General features: G+C 44.8%; 1 protein-coding gene across 3 annotated transcripts in view; it reads right to left on the bottom strand.

The window, feature by feature from the left end:
* Positions 1-24028, bottom strand: part of LOC149441208 (methylcytosine dioxygenase tet3-like) — a 120369-nt gene that overhangs the window by 38039 nt on the left and 58302 nt on the right. For 2 of the 3 annotated variants that reach the window (XM_089657622.1, XM_089657620.1), the window contains one exon: positions 6148-8581. In XM_089657622.1, coding sequence (XP_089513748.1) covers positions 6148-8581 — 2434 coding nt within the window. Of the gene's footprint in view, positions 1-6147; positions 8582-11749; positions 12308-24028 lie in introns of those variants that run through there. The other variant, XM_089657621.1, reaches the window with a different exon arrangement.

Genomic DNA, 24028 nt, shown 5'->3' with positions numbered 1-24028 from the left:
CAGTCCAACTCCTCCAGGATGGCACATCAATACGTACCATTGCCAGAAGGTTTGCGGTGTCTCCCAGCACAGTCTCAAGAGCATGGAGGAGGTTCCAGGAGACAAGAGCATGGAGGAGGTTCCAGGAGACAAGAGCATGGAGGAGGTTCCAGGAGACAAGAGCATGGAGGAGGTTCCAGGAGACAAGAGCATGGAGGAGATTCCAGGAGACAGGCAGTTCCTCTAGGAGAGCTAGACAGGGCTGTAGAAGGTCCTTAACCCATCAGCAGGACCGGTATCTGCTCCTTTGTGCAAGGAGGACCAGGATGAGCCCTGCTAGAGCCCTACAAAATGACCTCCAGCAGGCCCCTGGTGGGAATGTCTCTGACCAAACAATCAGAAACAGACTTCATGAGGGTGGCCTGAGGGCCCGACATCCTCTAGTGTGCCCTGTACTCACTGCCCGGCACCATAGAGCTTGACTGGCATTTGCCATTGAACCCCAGAATTGGCAGGTCCACCACTGGCGCCACAGATGAGAGCAGGTTCTCCCTGAGCACATGTGACAGATGCGAAAGGGTCTGGAGAAGCCGTGGAGAACATTCTGCTGTCTGTAACATGGTTCAGCATGACCGATATGTTGGTGGGTCAGTGATGGTCTGGGGGGGCATATCCATGGAGGGACACACAGACCTCTACAGGCTAGACAATGGCACCCTGACTGCCATTAGGTATGGGGATGAAATCCTTGGACCCATTGTCAGACCTACGCTGGTGTGGTAAGTCCTGGGTTCCTCCGGGTGCAGGGGGTCCTGGGTTCCTCCTGGTGCATGCCATTGCCAGGCCTCATGTGGGGGGAGTATGCAGGCAGTTCCTGGAGGATGAAGGAATGGATACCATTGAATGGCCCCCACACTCACCTGACCTAAATCCAATAGAACTCCTCTGGGACATCTTAGACTGTCCAGGAGCTCAGTGATTCCTGGTCCAGATCTGGGAGGAAATCCCCCAGGACACCATCCGTGGTCTCATTAGGACCCTCCCCTGACGTTGTCAGGCATGCATACAAGCATGTGGGGGCCACACAAACTACTGAGGACCATTCTGAGTTGCTGCAATGACATTTCACCAACATGGACTCGCCTGCTGCATCATTTCTTCACTTTGATTTTTTGGGCGTCTTTGAATTCAGTCCTCTGTAGGTCGATCATTTCCATCAAATGATGGGGTGACCTTACTTTCCTCACCCATCCCCCCGTCCATGTCAGTGTAGAGATCCAGCAGGAGATTTTTCACCTTTGAAATCTGATAGGTTTCCAGTGGTTCCTTTCATTTTTTCAGCAGTGTATTAGGCAGCAAGTGAACATGTTGTCTCTGGAGTTGATGTGTTGAAGCAGAAAAAATGTTCATGGCTGTTTGTGGTGTGTGGGGCTGTATTCCCATACTGGACAGGGTATCCACACCGACCCATGTCCACAGCCAAAAGTGCCTGCAATGGAACATGAGGATCATGTATATATGATATAATACATAAGGGGGGATATGATCTCCATGTATAATACATAAGGGGGATATGATCTCCATGTATAATACATAAGGGGGGGATATGATCTCCATGTATAATACATAAGGGGGGATATGATCTCCATGTATAATACATAAGGGTGGGATATGATCTCCATGTATAATACATAAGGGGGGATATGATCTCCATGTATAATACATAAGGGGGGGATATGATCTCCATGTATAATACATAAGGGGGGGATATGATCTCCATGTATAATACATAAGGGGGGGATATGATCTCCATGTATAATACATAAGGGGGGATGTGATCTCCATGTATAATACATAAGGGGGGATGTGATCTCCATGTATAATACATAAGGGGGGGATGTGATCACCGTGTATAATACATAAGGGGGGGATGTGATCACCGTGTATAATACATAAGGGGGGATATGATCTCCGTGTATAATACATAAGGGGGGATATGATCTCCGTGTATAATACATAAGGAGGGGATATGATCTCCGTGTATAATACATAAGGGGGATATGATCTCCATGTATATTACATAAGGGGGGATATGATCTCCATGTATAATACATAAGGGGGGATATGATCTCCATGTATAATACATAAGGGGGGATATGATCTCCATGTATAATACATAAGGGGGGTATGATCCCATGTATAATACATAAGGAGGGATATGATCTCCATGTATAATACATAAGGGGGGGATGTGATCTCCATGTATAATACATAAGGGGGGATGTGATCACCGTGTATAATACATAAGGGGGGGATGTGATCACCGTGTATAATACATAAGGGGGGATATGATCTCCGTGTATAATACATAAGGGGGGATATGATCTCCGTGTATAATACATAAGGAGGGATATGATCTCCGTGTATAATACATAAGGGGGGATATGATCTCCGTGTATAATACATAAGGGGGGATGTGATCTCCGTGTGTAATACATAAGGGGGGATGTGATCTCCGTGTGTAATACATAAGGAGGGATGTGATCTCCGTGTGTAATACATAAGGGGGATGTGATCACCGTGTGTAATACATAAGGGGGGATGTGATCTCCGTGTGTAATACATAAGGGGGGGGATATGATCTCCGTGTGTAATACATAAGGGGGGGGGATATGATCTCCGTGTGTAATACATAAGGGGGGGGATATGATCTCCGTGTGTAATACATAAGGGGGGGATATGATCTCCGTGTGTAATACATAAGGGGGGATATGATCTCCGTGTTGTAATACATAAGGGGGGGGGATATGATCTCCGTGTGTAATACATAAGGGGGGGGGGATATGATCTCCGTGTGTAATACATAAGGGGGGGGATATGATCTCCGTGTGTAATACATAAGGGGGGGGATATGATCTCCGTGTGTAATACATAAGGGGGGGAATATGATCTCCGTGTGTAATACATAAGGGGGGGGATATGATCTCCGTGTGTAATACATAAGGGGGATATGATCTCCGTGTGTAATACATAAGGGGGGATATGATCTCCGTGTGTAATACATAAGGGGGGGATATGATCTCCGTGTGTAATACATAAGGGGGATATGATCTCCATGTATAATACATAAGGGGGGATATGATCTCCATGTATAATACATATGGGGGGATATGATCTCCATGTATAATACATATGGGGGGATATGATCTCCATGTATAATACATATGGGGGGATATGATCTCCATGTATAATACATATGGGGGGATATGATCTCCATGTATAATACATAAGGGGGGATATGATCTCCATGTATAATACATAAGGGGGGGATATGATCTCCATGTATAATACATAAGGGGGGGATATGATCTCCATGTATAATACATAAGGGGGATATGATCTCCATGTATAATACATAAGGGGGGATATGATCTCCATGTATCATACATAAGGGGGGGATATGATCTCCATGTATAATACATAAAGGGGGATATGATCTCCATGTATCATACATAAGGGGGGGATATGATCTCCATGTATAATACATAAGGGGGGGATATGATCTCCATGTATAATACATAAGGGGGGGATATGATCTCCATGTATAAATACATCAGTGGTCCATATAGTGAACTCGGTGTAGTTATTCCCCCTGAGGTCATCACAGAGGACAAGGGGGCGCTCTTTACATCTGGAGGAAAAGAAATGTAATCTCCAAACACGGAAAGGTTTCTTCACAGTAAGAGCTGTGAGAATGTGGAATAGACTCCCTCCAGGGTTGGTTGTGGCCAGCTCAGTGGATTGCTGTAGGAAAGTCCTGGATCCTTTCTTGGATACACAGAATATAACTGGATATAACATTTATAGGGAACGTTGATCCCGGGGAATATCCGATTGCCTCTCGGGGGATCAGGAAGGAATTGTTTTCCCTGCAGGAGCACATTGGATTGTTTTGTTTTTTGCCTTCCTCTGGATCAACTGTGGTGTAGGATTAGAACTTTTTTTTTTAATGGTTGAACTGGATGCACTTTTGTCTTTTTTCAGCCAGACTAACTATGGAACTATCAGTCACCACTTCTGAGCTCAGGACAATGTTCTTCCATTCCATAAGTTTCTCCCCCATAACTGGGAATAAAAGGAAATAAGGAAGCACTCTACAGGGAGGTAAACACTTCGTCTAACTGACGTTTATCTTTGTGGTGTCCTTTCATTAGAAAAGACAACGGTCAGAATTTGGGGTCACCTCTGCACTCCCACTGCCCACACCATTATGGTCCCTGTGCATTTTTGTAATTCAAGAAGTCAGCATCCTATGTAGCAATGTGCCAGGTGAGTGCAAAAGTGTGCCTTACAGTTACCTCCAACAAAACTAATACCTGACAGTATTCTGAAATGTCTCTCTTTGTGATTCCCCGGAATGTAAATGGCGGTGCCACCTCAAATGTCTGCAATACGGTGGGCTCAGAATATTCATTTAAATCCAAAATGAACGTCATATGCTTGCCGGTATCCAGATATGATATAATTAACATATAATACTGCATGTGTAATATTCTAGATGATATTTCGTCATATAAACTGGACATAGAAAGTAACGAGTCGTTGGTTACTGCAAATGGTCCAAGAACTGTCCAGTCTTCTAATGACCATTAAGGCCACAATTTCAGGACTCTACTAATATGACAACATAGGTTTTCCAGCACACTTGAATTTTGACCATCAACTCAAATTTATGAATTACTAGAGTGATTTTTCTCAAGTAACAAAAGCATTTTTACCACTTGCAAAAATCCCAAACATATGACGCACTTAGTCTCCGTTCACACTAGCTTTGTCAGCAGGCATCAGACAGGCGTTTGGGAAGCGTTTTCAAAGCTTCTCAAAACGCCTATGAAAATTCTGCACATGGCAGCACACAGCGCTGTTCACACTGAAGAGTCAGCGTCACGTCGTGGCAAAACGGATGCCTCTTGTCGAGTCAGGAGTTGAAGCCACCCATTCAAGTGTATGGTGCTGCTCCTCAAACGCCTGGCAGCCGTTTGCAGAGCATTAATACCATTTAATTTCATTATAGGCGTTTGTGGTGCAGTTTTAACGTGGGGCAAACACCTATCAAGTGCCTCAAAACCACGCATAGGGCGTTTGGGGAGTGTTTGTGAGCATTAAAAACGCTTCCCAACCGTCTGTCAAACGCTATAGGGGCGTTCGGCAAGAGTCAGAAATAAAGTCAAGTGTGAACGAGTCCTTATGTATGAATTAGATGGGCAAATAACTAGGAAATCCCCCCCCCCCCCCCCCCCCCAAGAGGTAAAAGGGACTTCAAATGTGCCAATAGAGAGAATACAGTCCCTACAAATATAAAACAGAAGTCTATTAAAGTTAAAAACGCAATAAATAGTACATATCCGGTGCCATGTGCGCATATCATCAAACAGATATATATATAATACATTTTGTGAACAAGTCGCTTCCTCAGGATCTATGCCTTTTGACAGTATTAAATAATTAATCACATACATAAAATACATTCAATTCAGACAAAAAAGGCACCAAATAAATCGTAAAATTTCATACGTGTGAGGTTGGGTGATGAAGGCGGGGGAGGGGTTGGCGGGGAAGTTGTGACCTCCTCCCCCACCCTTTTGAGAGGGATAGTATGTCTGTCAGGTGTTTGTGTTTTTTTTTCCTCCATCGCCCCGCCCCTTCATCATCCAACCGCACATGCGTGTGAAATTTTACATTTATCTGTATTGTATGTGTAATTATTTTTATACATAAACAACAAACTTACTGTCGAGAGGAGTGGATCCTGAGGAAGCGACTTGTTCGCGAAACGCGTCGGTCCATATTATGCCATTTATTATATATGTTTGATGATATGGGTACATAGCATTGGTTATGTACTATTTTCTCGTGTTTATAACTTTGTTAACAAAGATTTATGGTTTATATTGACTGTATTCTCTCTGGCTGCACATTTAAAGTCCCATTGCATCTCTCTGCCCCCTCCTACCTCTTTGGAAGAGGCAAAGGGGGAGTTTTTCTAGTTGCTTTCACAGTAGGGATGGTGCCCCATTAAGACAACTGAACATATCCACCTTGAGGATCCCACCATCACTAGTAATTTATTTGATGTACAAATAGTTGAAGTGAAATCTTTGCACTTACCTACACATGAACAAGTTGGAAATTCAGCCTGAGCTCTTTTAGCTGGAGTGTCCAGTAAGCTCTTGGTTGGTGAGGTCAGATAATTCAATGGGGATTCTAAAAACCCAGCAAGCGTAGGATTAAAAGGCAGATCGCTTTTTGTAGGAGTTCCGTCAAGTTGCTGATTTTCCTCTGAGTAGAAGCATGTGGAGGACACCACTGTAATAGCACCAGAAGATTCAATTTTGATCTTTTTAGGAGATTTTGAGGAGAAGAGGTTCTCAAACCTATCAGGCATCTCCTGTGGTACAGATATGTTTGAAAGTGTTGGGTCAGAATGGGTAAGCGGGCGCGTCGGTTTGTCAGCTGATAACATTTGCGAGGGAAATGGAAGTTTCGATTGTAACTCCATAGCTGATTTTGGAGGACCTTCACCATTTTGAGACGGAATCTCTGCACCAGGGAGTGGAAATTCTTCACCAAATTCAGCTTCAAACTGCCTAATTAGATCTTCAAATTTGTCATCAATAGACTCATTCTGAGCAGAAGCATTGACTGTTCTCGCTTGCTGATCGATAGAGTCCCCTGGCCCAGAGCTGGAGCTAGTGTCTTCTATTGAAGACCTGGAACAGGAATCTTTTTGACCAAATGTATTTGTTTGCGAAACTGAATGAGACAAACCACTGCCTTGTCCATCACCTTGACTTACGGAGCACATTTCCTGAGTGTTTAAGTTATATTGGTTATCAAGGTTAGGAACAGACTGATCGTCACTTTGTTTTGGCTGAGGCTCTACACTTGGAGCACGACGGAATTCTTCTATGCTGATCTGGGTCATAGGCATGAACACAGGCTGTCCCTCTTTTTGTCTTGGTTTTTTAATTTGTATTTGTTTCCGTGGAGTTTTAATTTTCATCTCTGCTTTTTTATTTGAAGGTGACTGTCCTCTTTTTTTCCTCTCCTTAATGGGTTTATCTATGGTCTTTGGAACCTTTTGCGAATTTGGGACCCACCAAAGAGGTTGTTCTTGTGAACCTTCCTGCACACTGTTTGAATCTAAGAAAAGGTTGCGCTTATGATGTAGATGTTGCTGGAGAGCTGCCTGCGCAGTCCTATGGAAATCCGCTTCTTGAAACAGCTGAGGCAACTGCTGTTGATTTGGTGACATTTTGTACATTTCTGTGGCTTCTTTTTTTACAGAACTTTGTCTTGACTTTTTAACTTTGGTGGGTAGGGATTCTGGTCCTTTAAATACTGATTTAATGTAATCATTTGCATCTCCAAGCAACTGCTTTAACCCAGTCATGGGATCTGAAGGTGATTTTAATTGCTCTGGAGTTTGAACCCACTGCTGCATGAATTCTGACTTTTGAGGGGTGGAGTTCTGGTTCTTCAGTACAGGGGAGCCATGAGCAAGGTGATTTTCTGGAATGTATTGCCCTTCTTGAAAACTTGCCTTTTTGGAGTGTTCCCAAGAAGTATGCCTTGAAGGCTGTGACATTGGAAGTGCATTTTTACCAGTGTACTGCTGATTCTGAAAGAGTTCATTGCAGGATATTGGTAAGCCATGACCTTGGTCATTTCTCGCTGATGGAAAATATGTTAGATGTCCATGGTTGGCTACAGAGGTCTGAGATGGGCCATTGGGAGAATCTGTGTTTGGCTGTGGAAGTGCAGAGGAGAGTTGTGTAAGAGCTTCAATTGCAATTGCAGTTTGGAGACTAATGTTCTTCTCTTTTGCAATACTCAGTGCATTCTGAGAAAAGGGAAGAGGACCAGATGTACATTTTGTAGTTTTGTTTTCTAGGGAAAGCAACTGATCTTTAGGATAGGAATTATCGATTATTTCCCTTCCTACTTGACTCAGGAGGTTCTGTGAGCTATCCGGATGACCTTTGATCTTATTCTCCAACCATTCTAAATAATCTGGACACTCTGGCCCATCACAGTTACAATTTGGTGGCTTCATGCCATGTTTTGCAAGTTCCAGAGCTGCCTTTAGAGTATTTAGATCTTCTGGACAATCGGGAAGTTTGTTTGCTGAAAGGCCAGAGCTTTCTCTATTCATCTCATAGTTAAATTTTTCATATAGCTGCATTGATAGCAGTGAGGGAGTCCCTGATCTTGGAACGCCATAAGACATGGCCTCGGCTACAGCAGAGAATGCTACTAGGTTTTTGGCATCTTCTAGACTTGAGCTGTCGTTGGTAGCAGCATGATTGGGTACAGGAGGGTTGTCCCAACTGATTTTGTCTCCAGAGTTCTGAGGAACAGGGATATTGCTTAACCACGAATTTGTTTCCATTAAAAGGCCGTTTCGTAAGTCTTTGCATCCCTTATTCAGCAGGCCAGGGTCACATTCCAGATTCAGCCTTCCTTCTTGAACATGATTAACTGGCCCCGCTTCCATTTGGTCTGTTTCGGGTCCATCAACTGAAGTGCTTTCTGAACAACTCTGTGGATAGAGAGACCAAAGTAATTCATATTAGTACAAGGCATGATATTCATCTTACCGTTATTCATACTTTACTCCAAAATTAACCCATTATGTTTTGCCTAACAAATATAGAATTCAATAATTTGCAGCAAAAATGTTTTAAATATATTTTAAAAAAACTTACGTAATCAAAGAACAGGAGCAACAAATTTGTCCTCCGATATTACAGAGTAGAGTTGAATGCCTGCAACTCCAAAAACATTTACATAACCAACTACTCTACCACTTGGATCACTAGGAGATAAGAGATAGGACTCCGAAGCACTAGGTAGATCCTAAAAACTAGGGTGAACTTGACTTACAGTACTCGGATCTTCAGAACCCACCGTATATTTTCCAGTTTACACTTGGTTACCAGAGAAATGAAGGTGTAAGGCAATATAGCCAACCTCTATCTTGAAGAAAAATTGATCATAAAGGAATTTAAGTGGTACTCTTACATTTTAACTCCAGTGAGAATTCAGAGACACCCAGACAGCTGCCCACATGGATACGAGATGCATCAATCCATTGTGATGGCAACAAACTGAGGATTGTGTCTCAATGACAGTTGTAATCCTACTAGATGGGAGTGCTCACCAGAGCTGCCTAGAAGCCTTAGAGCACAACCAGAAAAAAGGCAGAAGGCTAACAAATACCAAAAGTTAATGCTGGTGTGAGAATAAGTACAACACAGTGTGGATGAGGAAACCTAATTACAACATTTCTTTCCATTTTTGTGCTTATTGTCACATTAACACAGTTTCTGCATTTAAATGGCAGCTTTAGATGAAATAAAATGCAAATCTCAAATTTCTAATAAGTCATCTGCCATTTATATAGAAATCCTAGTGTAACATGATAAGAAATTTTACTAGAATTTTAGATCAACATAAGGTGCTGTGATTATTTGCATGCAGAAACTGATGAAAAAGACAGATCTTGTCTAGCAGAAATCAGTCAATTCCAGAAAGACCAATGGAACCCATTCACTGTACATGGTGGCTCATCGTTCTAAAACTGGGCCATCAAAACATTACCCCTTTTTGAATTCTAGACTTGTATCAATGCACTCATGGGGGTGTATTGTGAACACTGGTGTGATGGATTGGAGAACTTTTTTTTTTTTCTTGCAGTCATCTTAAATGTAGGACACTTCCATCTAAACCACATACATGTAGAACAGTTCCATCTAAAAGCACCTACATGTAGAAAACGTCCATCTAAAAGCACCTACATGTAGAAAACTTCCATCTAAAAGCACCTACATGTAGAAAACTTCCATCTAAAAGCACCTAAATGTAGAACACTTCCATCTAAAAGCACCTAAATGTAGAACACTTCCATCTAAAAGCACCTACATGTAGAACACTTCCATCTAAAGCACCTACATGTAGAACACTTCCATCTAAAGCACCTACATGTAGAACACTTCCATCTAAAGCACCTACATGTAGAACACTTCCATCTAAAGCACCTACATGTAGAACACTTCCATCTAAAGCACCTACATGTAGAACACTTCCATCTAAAGCACCTACATGTAGAACACTTCCATCTAAAGCACCTACATGTAGAACACTTCCATCTAAAGCACCTACATGTAGAACACTTCCATCTAAAGCACCTACATGTAGAACACTTCCATCTAAAGCACCTACATGTAGAACACTTCCATCTAAAGCACCTACATGTAGAACACTTCCATCTAAAGCACCTACATGTAGAACACTTCCATCTAAAGCACCTACATGTAGAACACTTCCATCTAAAGCACCTACATGTAGAACACTTCCATCTAAAGCACCTACATGTAGAACACTTCCATCTAAAGCACCTACATGTAGAACACTTCCATCTAAAGCACCTACATGTAGAACACTTCCATCTAAAGCACCTACATGTAGAACACTTCCATCTAAAGCACATACATTTAGAACACTTCCATCTAAAGCACCTACATGTAGAACACTTCCATCTAAAAGCACCTACATGTAGAAAATGTCCATCTAAAGCACCTACATGTAGAACACTTCCATCTAAAGTACAGGCATAAGACATTTATAGAATCCGAGTACTGATACAATTTTTGGGAATGTTGCCCATCGAAATTGTTTAGTTGACCAAGACTAAATGCATCCTACAAGATGATCTAAGAGGCACCACAATTCCACACGGCCTAGAACAGATTTACAGAAAAGACAAAAATACATTCGTAACCTAGGCAATGCTTGAGTTAAAAAAATAATAGATTTGTCCAGCAAATGCATGAAAAAAGTCTCTGTGGTATTTAAAATGTCTGCCGCTAAGAAAAAAAAAAGGAAAATGAAAGATTTAACACAGACGTATGCACTTCTATTTTTAATTGGAAGAGGACTATTGTCCGCTGCTTGAAGCTGCATGGGGTTAAATGGGATTTTTATCCAGCAACAGAGCCTTGCTGTCTAAACCAATGAAATCCTGCACCAGCCATCACAGTCAGTCATCTGCTGCCTCTTTGTCTGCTGTGCAGGAGCACAATGAAATCCAGGCATGTCCAACACTGAATCTTCTCAAACATCATCCGAGCATTACAGCCGGCCATTGTATTCCAGGAATCATTCTCCTGGAAAAGATCCATCCAACACTCAAACACTGCAAATCCCAATAAAGCCATTTTATACCTTCCAGGGAATTCAGCAATACCTCCAAGAGAACCTTAGACCATGAAATACAAGTACCCTACAGAACAAAATGAAGATTATTATCTATGGAGGGAAAAGGGAAGACATGAACACCGGCACTTCAGCTTGAAGTACAACACGAGGTCATTGCTATCACCCCAGGGGTAAAGGTCGTAGTCATTTCTCAGGAGAATTCCTACAAAGCAGCAGAATTAGCAGCATTTGGGGCATATCCATACCAGGTTAAAGCCAATGACACAGGAGCTGCAAAAGCCTCCAACCGTCCACGTGCCACCAGATACAATGTAAGCGCCCGGCCATACACACAAAGCACATGATTATCAGCATAGTAGGAGAACAACTAATCTGCGCTTTAACCCCTGTGCTACTAGTCGTCTACACCGAGAGGAGTTACAAAGAGTTAGAGGCTCAGCCAGGGGAACACGCGTAGCACTGAAATCACATTACAGGCAATAAAACTTACATTTGAAGAATCCAGACAAAAAGAAGGAGAAAAAATGAAAATAAAAAAGGGAGAAGCCTGAGAAGGAAGAGAAGTCCTGGGGCTTTAAAGACGTGAGAGTAGAAGTGGTGAGCAGGAAGCTGCTTAGAGATTCAGCCTACACACACCTCACCCTCCCCCCTTCTAACAGCTGTAGGGGCCATTAGCCCTGTCAAACAGCACACGTACATTCTGTAAACAGCATACAGGCTCGCCGCTCTGCTGCAAACTACGGACAGAACAGCCGCGACAAGATCGGGACGCGATATTTCCCAACAAAGACAACAGCAAAAGAGCAGCAGAGTCAGGGGCAGCATTCTGCTTCGCCCCGGAGGCCTTGTTTGTTGCGTCCGTCCATTTAACAAAAGCGGGGTGAGGCCGCGATTATTTTAACTCTGTCTTCCCAAACACTAGGAGTGCTCACGGGAAAAAAAATCTTTGCTCTTCTCCAAGCACCGGCTTTTAGTTTTAAGTTTCACTTCTCCCTGGCGCAGGACATGCGGAAAAGCAGAGAGAGCTCCCATCCTTTCCCCGCTCCTAGTCCCATCTTCCCGTATGATGTAATCTGGGAAGCCCTGGCAGATAAAGCGGAGTCCATCCTTCCACGACTACGTAGCATCGCCTGCCAATCAGAGGCCGGGCACAGCTTCATTTGCGCAAAGTGCGATACTTTTTACAACAAATCTACCTGAGAAATTAGGCGGCTCCACTATAGCGCTAGAATTACCGGATCTAAGGGTAGGTCCTTCAGTGCAGCTGCTCGTTTACCGCTGCCACACAATATTCCAAACCCACCAAGTCATAGCATGTTCACTCTTCTATACTAAACCAAAAAATCGAAAATCACATAATGAACATTTTCCACCCATATAGACAGCAGAAATTACTTCTAGAAAAAAGAATGCTTTAAATCTGACAACCTGAAGGTGACCTTGACACACGTCATGTAAATGTACCACCTGACCCTACCTGACCCCCCATCCCAAGACCTCAAGAGTTCATTACCACTGTATCCACAAAGGCCTATTACAGCTTATGGAAGCGCTCAATGATGGTGTTGAACACTCATACCACTGCAAATTGGTTGGGTAACAAAAGGTAGGATATGGAGGACCAGAGGCAGCTAGCTATAGGCTGGAGAAGATATAAAACCCGAGGGAATCCTGAACAGAAATAAAAAGGTAAAAATACACATATCAAAAGGTACTCATATGCCACAAATATTGTCAATCGTGGCACCAGAATAAAAGGAACACATTTTTAAAGTGAACCTAAACCCTTATGTACCATGAATTGTCCCATCACTAATAAACACACAAAGCTGTTCATTTTTTATAAACCAGCAACATTAGGCTCCCAAAGGCTGTGTTTTGTGTGCAGGCAAAGCCACGGATTGGCCAACTTTTCCTGAATGTCACCACTTGGCAGGGGCCACTTGACTTGCTGCCAAAGCTGTTCCACCGTAGAAGGTGAAGATCATCTCCAGCTGTTGGTAAGCAGGTAAAGGATAGCTTTGCATGTTAGATTAGGGATATTGCTTTTTAACACAGATTATATGCTGGAAATCTTCAATAAATCTAAAACAACTCCATGAAAATCAACTGGAAAATGGAAGACTGAAAAGTAATAGTTACTGACAATATCTGCAGCCTTGGAAGTCCCATCAGCTGTCACTGACCAAGGACTATCTACAGCACCCTACCTGCTTTGGAAAGGACAGTAATTCACAGCAGACAGCATATATATATATACAGTCAGGTCCATAAATATTGGGACATGGACACAATTCTAACATTTTTGGCTCTATACACCACAATGGATTTGAAATGAAACGAACAAGATGTGCTTTAACTGCAGACTGTCAGCTTTAATTTGAGGGTATTTACATCCAAATCAGGTGAACGATGTAGGAATTACAACAGTTTGCATATGTGCCTCCCACTTGTTAAGGGACCAAAAGTAATGGGACAGTTGGCTTCTCAGCTGTTCCATGGCCAGGTGTGTGTTATTCCCTCATTATCCCAATTACAATGAGCAGATAAAAGGTCCAGAGTTCATTTCAAGTGTGCTATTTGCATTTGGAATCTGTTGCTGTCAACTCTCAAGATGAGATCCAAAGAGCTGTCACTATCAGTGAAGCCATCATTAGGCTGAAAAAACAAAACAAACCCATCAGAGAGATAGCAAAAACATTAGGCGTGGCCAAAACAACTGTTTGGAACATTCTTAAAAAGAAGGAACGCACCGGTGAGCTCAGCAACACCAAAAGACCCGGAAGACCACGGAAAACAACTGTGGTGGATGACCGAAGAATTCTTTCCCTGGTGAAGAAAACACCCTTCACAACAGTTGGCCAGATCAAGAACACTCTCCAGGAGGTAGGTGTATGTGTGTCAAAGTCACCAATCAAGAGAAGACTTCACCAGAGTGAATACAGAGGGTTCACCACAAGATGGAAACCATTGGTGAGCCTCAAACACAGGAAGGCCAGATTAGAGTTTGCCAAACGACATGTAAAAAAGCCTTCACAGTTCTGGAACAACATCCTATGGACAGATGAGACCGACATCAACTTGTACCAGAGTGATGGGAAGAGAAGAGGATGGAGAAGGAACTGCTCATGGTCCTCAGCATACCACCTCATCAGTGATCATGGTGGTGGTAGTGTCATGGCGTGGGCATGTATGGCTGCCAATGGAACTGCTTCTCTTGTATTTATTGATGATGTGACGGCTGACAGAAGCAGCCGGATGAATTGTGAAGTGTTTCGGGAATATTATCGGCTCATATTCAGCCAAATGCTTCACAACTCATTGGACGCTTCACAGTGCAGATGGACAATGACCCAAAGCAGACTGCAAAAGACACCAAAGAAGTGGAATGTTCTGCAATGGCCAATCACCTGACCTGAATCCGATTGAGCATTTCACTTGCTGAAGACAAAACTGAAGGGAAAATGCCCCAAGAACAAGCAGGAACTGAAGACAGTTGCAGTAAAGGCCTGGCAGAGCATCACCAGGGATGACACCCAGCGTCTGCTGATGTCTATGCGTTCCAGACTTCAGGCTGTAATTGACTGCAAAGGATTTGTAACCAAGTATTAAAAAGTGACAGTTTGATTTATGATTATTATTCTGTCCCATTACTTTTGGTCCCTTAACAAGTGGGAGGCACATATGCAAACTGTTGCCATTCCTACACCGTTCACCTGATTTGGATGTAAATACCCTCAAATTAAAGCTGATAGTCTGCAGTTAAAGCACATCTTGTTTGTTTCATTTCAAATCCATTGTGGTGGTGTATAGAGCCAAAAATGTTAGAATTGTGTCGATGTCCCCCCCCCTGATGGTGAATGTTCGCCGCTCACACAGAATCGATCGGTCTAACAATGGAATGTTCGCCCCTCACACAGAAACGATCGGTCTAACAATGGAATGTTCGCCCCTCACACAGAAATGATCGGTCTAACAATGGAATGTTCGGTGTAACACTGAGAGACAGAATACAACAACAAATTCAGCAGAAATGCGTCTAACAAATGATGACGGATCTGCATGTTCATGAGGGAAAGAAGGATTTGATCCCCTTCACAAAACATGACTTAGTACTTGGTGGCCAATCCCTTGTTGGCCATCACAGAGGTCAGACGTTTCCTGGAGTTGGCCCCCAGGTTCGCACACATCTCAGGAGGGATTTTGGCCCACTCCTCTTGGCAGATCCTCTCCAAGTCATTAAGGTTTGGTGGCTGACGTTTGGCAACTCGAACTTTCAGCTCCTCCACAGATTTTCAATCGGATGAAGGTGTGGAGACTGGCTAGGCCACTCCAGGACCTTAATGTGCTTCTTCTGGAGCCGCTCCTTTGTTGCCTTGGCCGTGTGTTTTGGGTCATTGTCATGCTGGAACACCCATCCACCACCCATTTTTAATGCCCTGGCTGAGGGAAGAAGGTTCTCACCCAAGATTTGAGGGTACATTGCCCCGTCCATCGTCCCTTTGATGCGGTGCAGTTGTCCTGTCCCCTTAGCAGAAAAACACCCCCAAAGCAGAATGTTTCCACCCCCATGTTTTGACAATTGGGATTATTATTATTATTATACAGGACTTATATAGCGCCGATAGTTTGCTCAGTGCTTTACATTATGGAGGGAGACAGTACAGTAACAATACAGTTCAATACAAGAGGGATTAGAGGGCCCTGCTCCTTGGAGCTTACAATCTAGGAGGGAGGGGATTGTGGTACAAGAGGTAATTAGCTGTGGGGGATGGAGTGGTTGGGGGAGTAGGGGATTCCAGTAGTTAGCCGGGGTAGGCTTCCCTGAAGAGATGAGTTTTCAGAGTGCGCCTAAAAGTGAGCAAGGTAGGCGATAGCCTGATAGCTTGGGGTAGGGAGTTCCAGAGGATGGGTGAAGCCCGTGAGAAATCCTGAGAGGAGCATGGGAGGAGGAGACAAGGGAGCTAGAGTAGGAGGTCTTGCGAGGAGCAGAGAGTACGGTGGTATTTAGAGACAAGGTCAGTGATGTAGTTAGGGGCAGTGTTATGAACGGCTTTGTACGTCAGTGTTAGTGTTTTGAATTTTATCCGTTGGGCAATGGAAAGCCAGTGGAGGGATTGTCAGAGAGGGGTGGAGGACACTGAGTGGAGGTCAGTGGAGGGATTGTCAGAGAGGGGTGGAGGACACTGAGTGGAGGCCAGTGGAGGGATTGGCAGAGAGGGGTGGAGGACACTGAGTGGAGGTCAGTGGAGGGATTGGCAGAAAGAGGTGGAGGGCACTGAGTGGAGGCCAGCGGAGGGATTGGCAGAGAGGGGTGGAGGACACTGAGTGGAGAGCAGTGGAGGGATTGGCAGAGAGGGGTGGAGGACACTGAGTGGAGAGCAGTGGAGGGATTGGCAGAGAGTGGTGGAGGACACTGAGTGGAGGTCAGTGGAGGGATTGGCAGAAAGAGGTGGAGGGCACTGAGTGGAGGCCAGCGGAGGGATTGGCAGAGAGGGGTGAAGGACACTGAATGGAGGCCAGTGGAGGGATTGGCAGAGAGGAATGGAGGACACTGAGTGGAGGCCAGTGGAGGGATTGGCAGAGAGGGGTGGAGGACACTGAGTGGAGGCCAGTGGAGGGATTGGCGGAGAGGGGTGGAGGACACTGAGTGGAGGTCAGTGGAGGGATTGGCGGAGAGGGGTGGAGGACACTGAGTGGAGGTCAGTGGGGGGATTGGCAGAGAGGGGTGGAGGACACTGAGTGGAGGCCAGTGGAGGGATTGGCGGGGAGGGGTGGAGGACACTGAGTGGAGGTCAGTGGAGTGATTGGCAGAGAGGGGTGGAGGACACTGAATGGAGGCCAGTGGAGGGATTGGCAGAGAGGGGTGGCAGATACAGAGTGGTTAGTAAGGTGGATGAGTGTCAGCAGCATTCATGATAGACTGAAGCGGGGATAGCCTGCGATGAGGCAGGCCAGTGAGGAGGGAGTTACAGTAGTCAAGGCGTGATATGATGAGGGAGTGGATGAGTTGCTTAGTGGTTTCCGAGGTTAGGAACGGTCGTTTCTTGGAGATGTTACGGAGGTGAAGTCTGCATGAGTTTGTCAGTGATTGGACCTGGGGCTGAAAGGACAGATTGGAGTCTTGGATGACACCTAGTACCCTGGCGTGAGGGGGGGGACTGATGGTAGTGTTGTTGATCTTGAAGTCGGGGGGGGGGAGGGGCCACTTGCCGGTGAATACTAGAAGCTCAGTTTTGGAAAGGTTGAGTTTGAGGAAGTGGAGTGATATCCATGCTGATATGTCACTTAGTAGGCTGGTGAGGCGATCGGAGACTGAGGGGTGAGGTGAGGAGTAGAGAGATAGATTTGTGTGTCGTCGGCATAGAGATGGTAGTTGAAGCTGTGTGAGTTTATCAGTTGGCCAAGGAAGGAGGTGTAGATGGAGAAGAGGAGGGGCCCGAGGACAGAGCCTTGAGGGACCCCAACAGAGAGAGGGAGTGAGGGGGAGGTGGCAGCGTTTTAGGTAACACTGAAGGAGCGTTGGGATAGATAGGAGGAGAACCAGGAGAGAGCAGAGTCTCTGAGGGATGGTGTTCTTGGGGTCATAGGCAGCATTCCTCCTCCTCCAAACACGGCAAGTTGATGCCAAAGAGCTGGATTTTGGTCTCCTCTGACCACAACACTTCCCACCAGTCCTCCTCTGCATCATTCAGATGTTCAGTGGCAGACTTCAGACGGGCCTGGACATGGGCTTTCTTGAGCAGAGGGACCTTGCGGCACTGCAGGATTTCAGTCCTTGTCGGCGTAGTGTGTTACCAATTGTTTTCTTGGTGACTGTGGTCCCAGCTGCCTGGAGATCATTGACAAGATCCTCACGTGTAGTTCTGGGATGATTCCTCACTGTTCTCATGATCATTGACACTCCACGAGGTGAGATCTTGCATGGTGCACCAGACCTAGGGAGACTGACACTTGTTTTGTGTTTCTTCCATTTGTGAATGATTGCACCAACTGTTGTCACCTTCTCACCAAGCTGCTTGGCCATAGTTTGGTAGCCCAGTCCAGCCTTGTGTAGGTCTACCATCTTGTCCCTGACATCCTTGGACAGCTCTTTGGTCTTTGCCATGGTGGAGAGTTTGGAATCTGATGGTTTGATTGCTCCTGTGGACAGGTGTCTTTTATACAGGTAACACAATGAGATTAGCAGCACTCCCTGTAAGAGACTGCTTCTAATCTCAGCTTCTTACCTGTATGAGAGACACCTGGGAGCCAGAAATCCTGCTGAATGATAGGGGATCAAATCCTTCTTTCCCTCATGAACATGCAGATCCGTCATCATTTGTTAGACGCATTTCTGCTGAATTTTCCGTTGCTTCTGTCTCAGTGTTACAATACAGCTACCATTCGATTTTTAGGCCGATCATTTCTTTGTGAGGGGCAAACATTCAACATCAGCAGGGGAGCAAATACGCATTTCCTTCACTGTATATATATAAAATATTCCCTTGCTAAAGTACATAGGTTGTTTGATGATTGAAGAAGGGAGAAAACTGGATATAACTATTAGTGTAGCACATTTACTTGCAAAATATACAAGACGTGACCACAATTAGAAGATGATGTCTTTGCGTACACAGGAATAGGATGAATGTATTCTCATGTGTGTCAGAAGGTAAAGAAAAATGTTTTGTCTCATAGCATTTACATCACAGCTGTCCCTCTCCTTAACAGCCAGTGACATGGGTACTACAATATGACACTGAAAGGGTTAACTTGAGGTCTCAGATTGTACGCTTTGGAATGAACAGGATTGGGTCTCATCACAGATTATTATTTCCATGAACTTGTTTAATGGCTTTCCACGTGTGGTCACCAACATGGATGAGTTCAGGCATGTCCAGATACTAACCTGAGCCTACCAGTGAGGATCACTGCATACCACCAATCATAAGTGGCCACGGCATTTCCTGCCCACCTTGTATACACAAAGCTGCGGGGAGGGGAATGCCTCCTATAGTTGGTGAGAAATGGTGGATCGCTTGTTCTCCTTTAAGGGGACCATCCGAAATGACAACAACAGTAACGCTTTCTAATAGAAGTAATTGCTAGATAGAAAAGGACAGCAAGAACCACATCCAAACAATGAAGTGAAAACCCATTTGGATGTACTGGGGTTAGACCAAGGGACAGAAGCACATCCCAACCTGTTTGAGGCAAACGGCTGAAAAAGTTTCTGGACCTCAACAAAACTTTGTCCTTGTGCAAGACCAGAAATAGTTCTTTACAAGACAGTTCAGACACACCACACAGAGGTGATGGCAACAAGGAAGGAAACCTTGCGAGTAAGAATGGAAAAAGAAATATCGCTGATAGATTCAAAGGGTGTTTCTTCAGAAGCTAAAAGAACCAAAAATGTAGATCCTATAAAGTCATTGATGGTTGCACACATGGGGCTACATGAGAAAACACCCTGCAGAAGAGTCTGCATCAAGGAACGAAAGCTAGCTGACTAAAACAAGATCACATAGGCCGAAATTTGACCCTTGGTGGTACTCTAGGCCAAATGTTGATCCAGACTAGACTAGATTGCAGAAAAGTGAAGATTGGTACCACAAAGTACCCTTTTCACACAAAGATTTCAATGTACAGTTGTGAACCTTGCAAGAGGTAGACGTCCTATCCTTTAACAGTTTCAGAATCACAGATTCTCAAAGGCCCGGGGATCTGTCAAGACCTAGGATTCAACAGCCATGCCATTAAAGCCGGCGACTCTGAAACAGGGTAGTAAATGGTCCTCGAGATAGAAGTTCTGGAAGAGCCTGCGGGATATCTGCCACGGGTTTATTCAGGTCAGCATACCAAATCTACCTGGGTCAGTTTAGAGCTAGGAGGATCACAGCACTGGAATGTCCTCCATATGGATCCTGATGAGCAGATGAGTAAGAGTAGGAATGGCGTAGATCAGGTTATACTGATCCCATGGAGACATCAGACCACTTACTGCTTCCGCCATTGTATCCTTGCATCTAAAAAACAAACCTGCGCAGTTTGGGGATGAACCTTGAAGCCAGGAGGTCCACATCTGCTATCCCTCCCTCCAACAGAGGTCCTGAAAGACCTCCAGGTAAAGTGACCTTTCTGTTGAGTCTAGGCTTTTCCAGCTGAGATAGTCTGCTTGCCAATGGTCCATGCCTGGCACGTGAACAGCAGACAAGGCTGCAATATGAAGTACTGTCCAAGTTTTTTTCTAATTCTCTTGCCGCAGCAAAACTTCTGGTTTCCTCCTACAGGCTGATGTATGCCATTGCTTTGGCACTGTCTGACATAATCCAGGTAGGACGACCCTCCATTTGGGAGGTAAAGCTCTGCAGGGACAACCAAATCACTTAAGGCAAAAGTTCAGCTTTACAGAGCATTGCACCCAGAATCAGTGGATAGGATCGTAAGCACGAACAAGCAGGGCCCTCAGATTCCTCCTGTATTGAATTGTATTGGAACTGTACAGTCTGCCCTCATGTTGTAGAGTACGGTGCAAACTGCTGGCACTTTATAAACCCCGTATAATAATAATAATAATAATACCTGATTGTCCAATGGCTTTGTGTTTACCTCCTGAAGGTGACAGCATGACTATTGTCTATGAATTACTGCTGATCCCATGTCTCATAATGAACAATATATAATTGATGGTAAGAGCTGGAGGTGACAAAATAATTTGGAAATATGGACCGGATGATTTTATAAAAATCTAACAGAATGTATAGATATAAATGATCTCAAGGACAAAATTGATATTTCAAACTAGAGGGAACGATGTTCATCCCCAGGGAGAAGTACCACGGTTGTCACACTAACCTTTGTCATGTACTATTAGTTCCTGTCTCAGATTTAAAATGGTTGTAAAATCAAGTCTTCCTACTTTAATGAATTACCTGCATCAAGGTAAAAAACCTTTCACTAGCTGTCTTTTTTTGTGTCCCCCCTCCACAAACACTTACCTGGGTCCTGTATTGGTCCAGTGCTGTGCCCGTATGCAGCAGCGCTGCTCTTTCTCCCTGGTCTCACATGGCAGAATAATAGCAATGGCAGCCATTGGCTGATGTGAACCAAATCCAGCGAGGAGGGAGTGGGGGGGCTGAGCCACGCTGTGTGTGTCTATAAATGCATGCAGCCTGGCTCAGGATTGTGCCTGCACGAGTGCCCCCACAACAAGCACCTTGCTATGTGGACAGACACAGAAAAGGAAAAGCCAAAAGCACCAGCAGAAAACCCCCAGAAGAGAAGATTTGGGGCCACTCTGCACTGGTGCCAACCTAATCCCCAGGTAAGTATAAACCTCTTTTAGTTTTAAGTAAAAACATTGGAGCCTTTAGAATCACATCGTATTGCATAATGTCAGTATACAGCCTGCAGACAGCAGATCCCCAACATACACCAATCTTCTGTACTGTGCCTTTAATGAGACAGAGGCTGAGCAAGTCTTTCCTGTTTTTAAAAGGCTTCGGTTGTGTATAAACCCATCACATGCTTGAATCGCAGCATTCCATTTCAGCTCACTATCACATAGCAATAACACCCTAGCCTTCAGCCCTATACTGTCCTACAAAAAACTCAGCCCTCCCACTTCAGGAGGGTTCTAGAGCCGGGTCCAACTACCATAATATACTGATGACATCTATATATTGCAGATACCTTCATTTCCTATGTGTATTGGTTCTCCTTCCTCATGGAAGCCCATTTTGTTTTCAGAGCTGTAATAAAGTTCATTGGATAGGGCACCCATGTATTCAGGTGGCACCCATGTATTCAGGTGGCACCCATGTATTCAGGTGGCACCCATGTATTCAGGTGGCACCCATGTATTCAGGTGGCACATGCTTCCCCCACTTTGCTAAACTTCGTTTCCAAGAATCACGTTTTGTGGGCACACCCTGCTCATCTATCGGGAACTTTAATTTGGTATACAATGGGTGAAAATCTTCCAAATGCAGTTGTATTTCTTTTATTCATAAAATGCCACTTTCCACAGTAGCAGATCCAATAACATCATTCCACCCCCCCTCACCGCCCCATGAAACAGCATGCACTTCAATGTCCCTAATGCAATAGGGCCCAAAAATTGCAGCCAGTTCATCTTTTGGTTTGTGTGAAAAAACAGGAGCACCCAGAGGAAACCTAAACAAACACTCAGATACCATCCTTGGTGGAGTTCAACCCCAAAACCTACAGAAGGGCAGATCACTAACAGATGGTTGGTAATGTGTCCATCCTGGCCGGATCTCTCACAGAGAGATGGTTGGTGATGTGTCTCTCCTGGCCGGATCTCTCACAGAGAGATGGTTGGTGATGTGTCTCTCCTGGCCGGATCATTCACAGAGAGATGGTTGGTGATGTGTCTCTCCTGGTCGGATCTCTCACTTGCAGATGGTTGGTGATGTGTCTCTCCTGGTTGGATCTCTCACAGAGAGATGGTTGGTGATGTGTCTCTCCTGACCGGATCATTCACAGAGACATGGTTGGTGATGTGTCTCTCCTGGTCGGATCTCTCACTTGCAGATGGTTGGTGATGTGTCTCTCCTGGTTGGATCTCTCACAGAGAGATGGTTGGTGATATGTGTCTCCTGGCCGGATCTCTCACAGAGACATGGTTGGTGATGTGTCTCTCCTGGTCGGATCTCTCACTTGCAGATGGTTGGTGATGTGTCTCTCCTGGTTGGATCTCTCACAGAGAGATGGTTGGTGATATGTGTCTCCTGGCCGGATCTCTCACAGAGACATGGTTGGTGATGTGTCTCTCCTGGCCGAATCTCTCACAGAGAGATGGTTGGTGATGTGTCTCTCCTGACCGGATCATTCACAGAGAGATGGTTGTTGATGTGTCTCTCCTGGCCGGATCATTCACAGAGAGATGGTTGGTGATGTGTCTCTCCTGGCCGGATCTCTCATAGAGAGATGGTTGGTAATGTGTCTCTCCTGGTCGGATCTCTCACTTGCAGATGGTTGGTGATGTGTCTCTCCTGGTCGGATCTCTCACTTGCAGATGGTTGATCATGTGTCTCTCCTGGCCGGATCTCTCACTTGCAGATGGTTGGTGATGTGTCTCTCCTGGCTGGATCTCCCACTTGCAGATGGTTGGTGATGTGTCTCTCCTGGCTGGATCTCCCACTTGCAGATCGTTGGTGATGAGTCTATCTTGGATGGATCTCTCACAAAGGGATGGTTGCCCATGTGTCTATCCTGGCCGGATCTCTCACTTGCAGATGGTTGGTGATGGGTCTATCCTGGATGGATCTCTCACAGAGGGATGGTTGGTGATGAGTCTATCTTGGATGGATCTCTCACAGAGGGATGGTTGCCCATGTGTCTATCCTGGCCGGATCTCTCACTTGCAGATGGTTGGTGATGGGTCTATCCTGGATGGATCTCTCACAGAGGGATGGTTGGTGATGAGTCTATCTTGGATGGATCTCTCACAGAGGGATGGTTGCCCATGTGTCTATCCTGGCTGAATTTCAAACAGAGAGATGGTTGGTGATCTTTCTATCCTTGGTGGATATTTGGTGCCCTTGCTCAGAACACATGAAAAAAAAAATTCCCCTTCCAAAATGCTAGCAAGTCTGAGTGAACATGAGCATGAGATGGCCCATTCAAACTCACTTACCATTCGCTTCTTCCTGAACAGATGATCACAAATGGTACTCTTCGCAGTACTAAAAGCAATCACATCAGATTCATCTTTGGCTACGTTCACACCAACCTCCTGTGTCCAGTTTATCTGAATGCAGGA

The sequence above is a fragment of the Staurois parvus genome, unplaced genomic scaffold (genome assembly GCF_062004578.1).
Source record: "Staurois parvus isolate SC_StPar_1 unplaced genomic scaffold, SC_StPar_1.0 ptg001012l, whole genome shotgun sequence".
NCBI lineage: Eukaryota > Metazoa > Chordata > Amphibia > Anura > Ranidae > Staurois > Staurois parvus.
This window is presented reverse-complemented; position numbering and strand designations above follow the sequence as displayed.